Here is a 2,030-nt window from a genome sequence, read left to right as displayed (position 1 = left end):
ATCTTACAGAGATCTGCCTGCCTCTGTTTCTTAAGTACTGGGAATCAAAGGCATACACCACCACGCCTGGCTACTACTTGTTTTTTAAGATGCAACAGAAGTATCACATCCTTGAAAAACGCTATAGCTTGCCCTATTGAAATACTGATATGTCCACCATAGTGACATGTAATAACAATTTTTGAACCTGTACATTTCATTGTGTAATTAAACTTTTATGCAATGACTCTTCAAACTGATAATTCTTGGGGACCTCCTGGTTACATTTGACCCAGAGCTCATTTTTGTACACCAGATTTACCTGTCTTGTGAGAATGTTTGACAGTCCTATGATGGAGGTAATTGTTGATGATAAAGTAGGATATGCCTGGCTTCTCTCTTGTTTACATTATTCTTTCTACTGCTTTCCTGCAGGTCAGAGGAAAGTATCTGACCTTCCTTTTGGGAGCTGCCTCTTTCATAGTGATATTTATGACAATGGATCCTCATTTCTGTATGACAACTGTACAACATGTACCTGCAAGGTAAGGGGTCCCTGAGCGCCTGGGCCACCCTCCAAAACTGTGTTAGATTACAGTGCTGTTACAGTCAAATATGATAGTGTTTTGTTTATGAAGAAGAAGGGCTGTTGATGCCATTTGACCAGTACAGTCATACTTTAGGTCACAAAAATATCTCTGGGTGGTAAAAGTTACTCTCTGAGCAGCTGTACTAAGGACTCTCTGAATATCAGACAAATACAAATGGTTGTTCTCAGGCTCCATCTATCCAGGATGAATTCTGTAGAATACTTGGCAATGTAAATAGCTTTACCATCATTCAGGAGAAGAAGAAGGCATGGATTTATAGTCCATCACAGAGATAAACCTGGCAGTTTAGGAAGAGAGAATTTATGTGTTACTTACTGTACAGTGTCTTATTTGAGCCACTGCTTGCTTTTCTCAAAGGACAAAAAGAATCTAATTCTTATTAAAGAAAGATTCCTCAAGTCTACAGTTTTACAGTGATACACATCATACACATCCATAGGCTGTTTCTGTGTGGTGAATCACACTTGAATCCAAGAAGAGAATTTCTCATGAAGGCTTTAGCATTATTCAGTGAGCTAACCCACCTGTCTGGGTGACATGAGCTTAGAATAATTTATTTTGGTGGGGATTATTACTTTGTTTTTAATAGCTAGAGAAGTAGAGAGGGAACAGGGGCTATGCTCAGAGTCAGTATGAGTCAGTAGCTAGGATGAGAGTACAGAAGTTCTTGATTACTTGAGGCATGCTTTGCTAGGGAGCTGCCCACTTCAGGGCCAACTGGATAAGGGTTGTACTGTCTGCATCCTGGCACTGATCACAGGAATTTCCAAGTCCAAGAATACTCTTATGAGGTACCTTCCTTCTCCTGTTTGTTGCATGACCCTTGCTAAGCTAATCATCCATAACAACTCTATTTGTATACACTGCTGTATATGAGTTGTTTTGTTGTTTTGTTTACACCTTCTGGTGATGTAACCCTTGCTGGCCTGGAACTTTCTATGTAGTAGATATATAGACCAAGCTGTCCTCAGAGATCCACCTGGCTCTGCCTCCATATTAATAGTGTGTACCACCATGCTTGGACTATATGTACACATAGAGAGGAATTCCCTCTTTTAAATTTGGCCTCCATCCCCAAGACTTCATATCACCACCAAAACTTCACAGGCTACAACTCCCTCCACCAGCTACTGAGCCTTTATTAAAATGCATCACCCTCCCAATTCTCTTGCTTGCTGACAGTCAGTCACTCCACAGTGATGTTTATATCACTTTAGGGCTTAGGAAATCTGTGAGAGATAATTAGGTCATGTATTCCAAACTTTTCCTGAAAGAGACTGATTTCTCAGGATACGAGTTACAGCCATTGGGAAAGTCAGACTGCAGTTGTGGTAATCAATATTATTTTCTGTCAGTGTAGGACTTCCCTCTCCAACAGTCCCACTTAAGGTGCTTCCAGATTTCTAGGGCAGGTACAGGAAACAGTTTCATAGTTCTCTG

The 2,030-nt window shown here is 40.6% G+C and overlaps 1 protein-coding gene across 1 annotated transcript in view; it reads left to right on the top strand.

Moving 5' to 3' along the window:
• Window positions 1–257: 257 nt before the first annotated feature.
• The window catches only part of Bmper (BMP binding endothelial regulator), a 108,533-nt gene continuing 106,760 nt past the window's right edge, over window positions 258–2,030 (top strand). The window contains exon 1 of the mRNA XM_008837831.3: window positions 258–524. Within this exon, the coding sequence (XP_008836053.1) occupies window positions 315–524 (210 nt within the window). The 5' untranslated portion in view covers window positions 258–314. The remainder of the gene's footprint in view (window positions 525–2,030) is intronic.

This window comes from Nannospalax galili, unplaced genomic scaffold (assembly GCF_000622305.1).
Source record: "Nannospalax galili isolate Female #2095 unplaced genomic scaffold, S.galili_v1.0 scaffold739, whole genome shotgun sequence".
Taxonomy (NCBI): domain Eukaryota; kingdom Metazoa; phylum Chordata; class Mammalia; order Rodentia; family Spalacidae; genus Nannospalax; species Nannospalax galili.
Note: the sequence above shows the minus strand (reverse complement) of the source record. Positions and strands in the feature narration are given on the sequence as shown.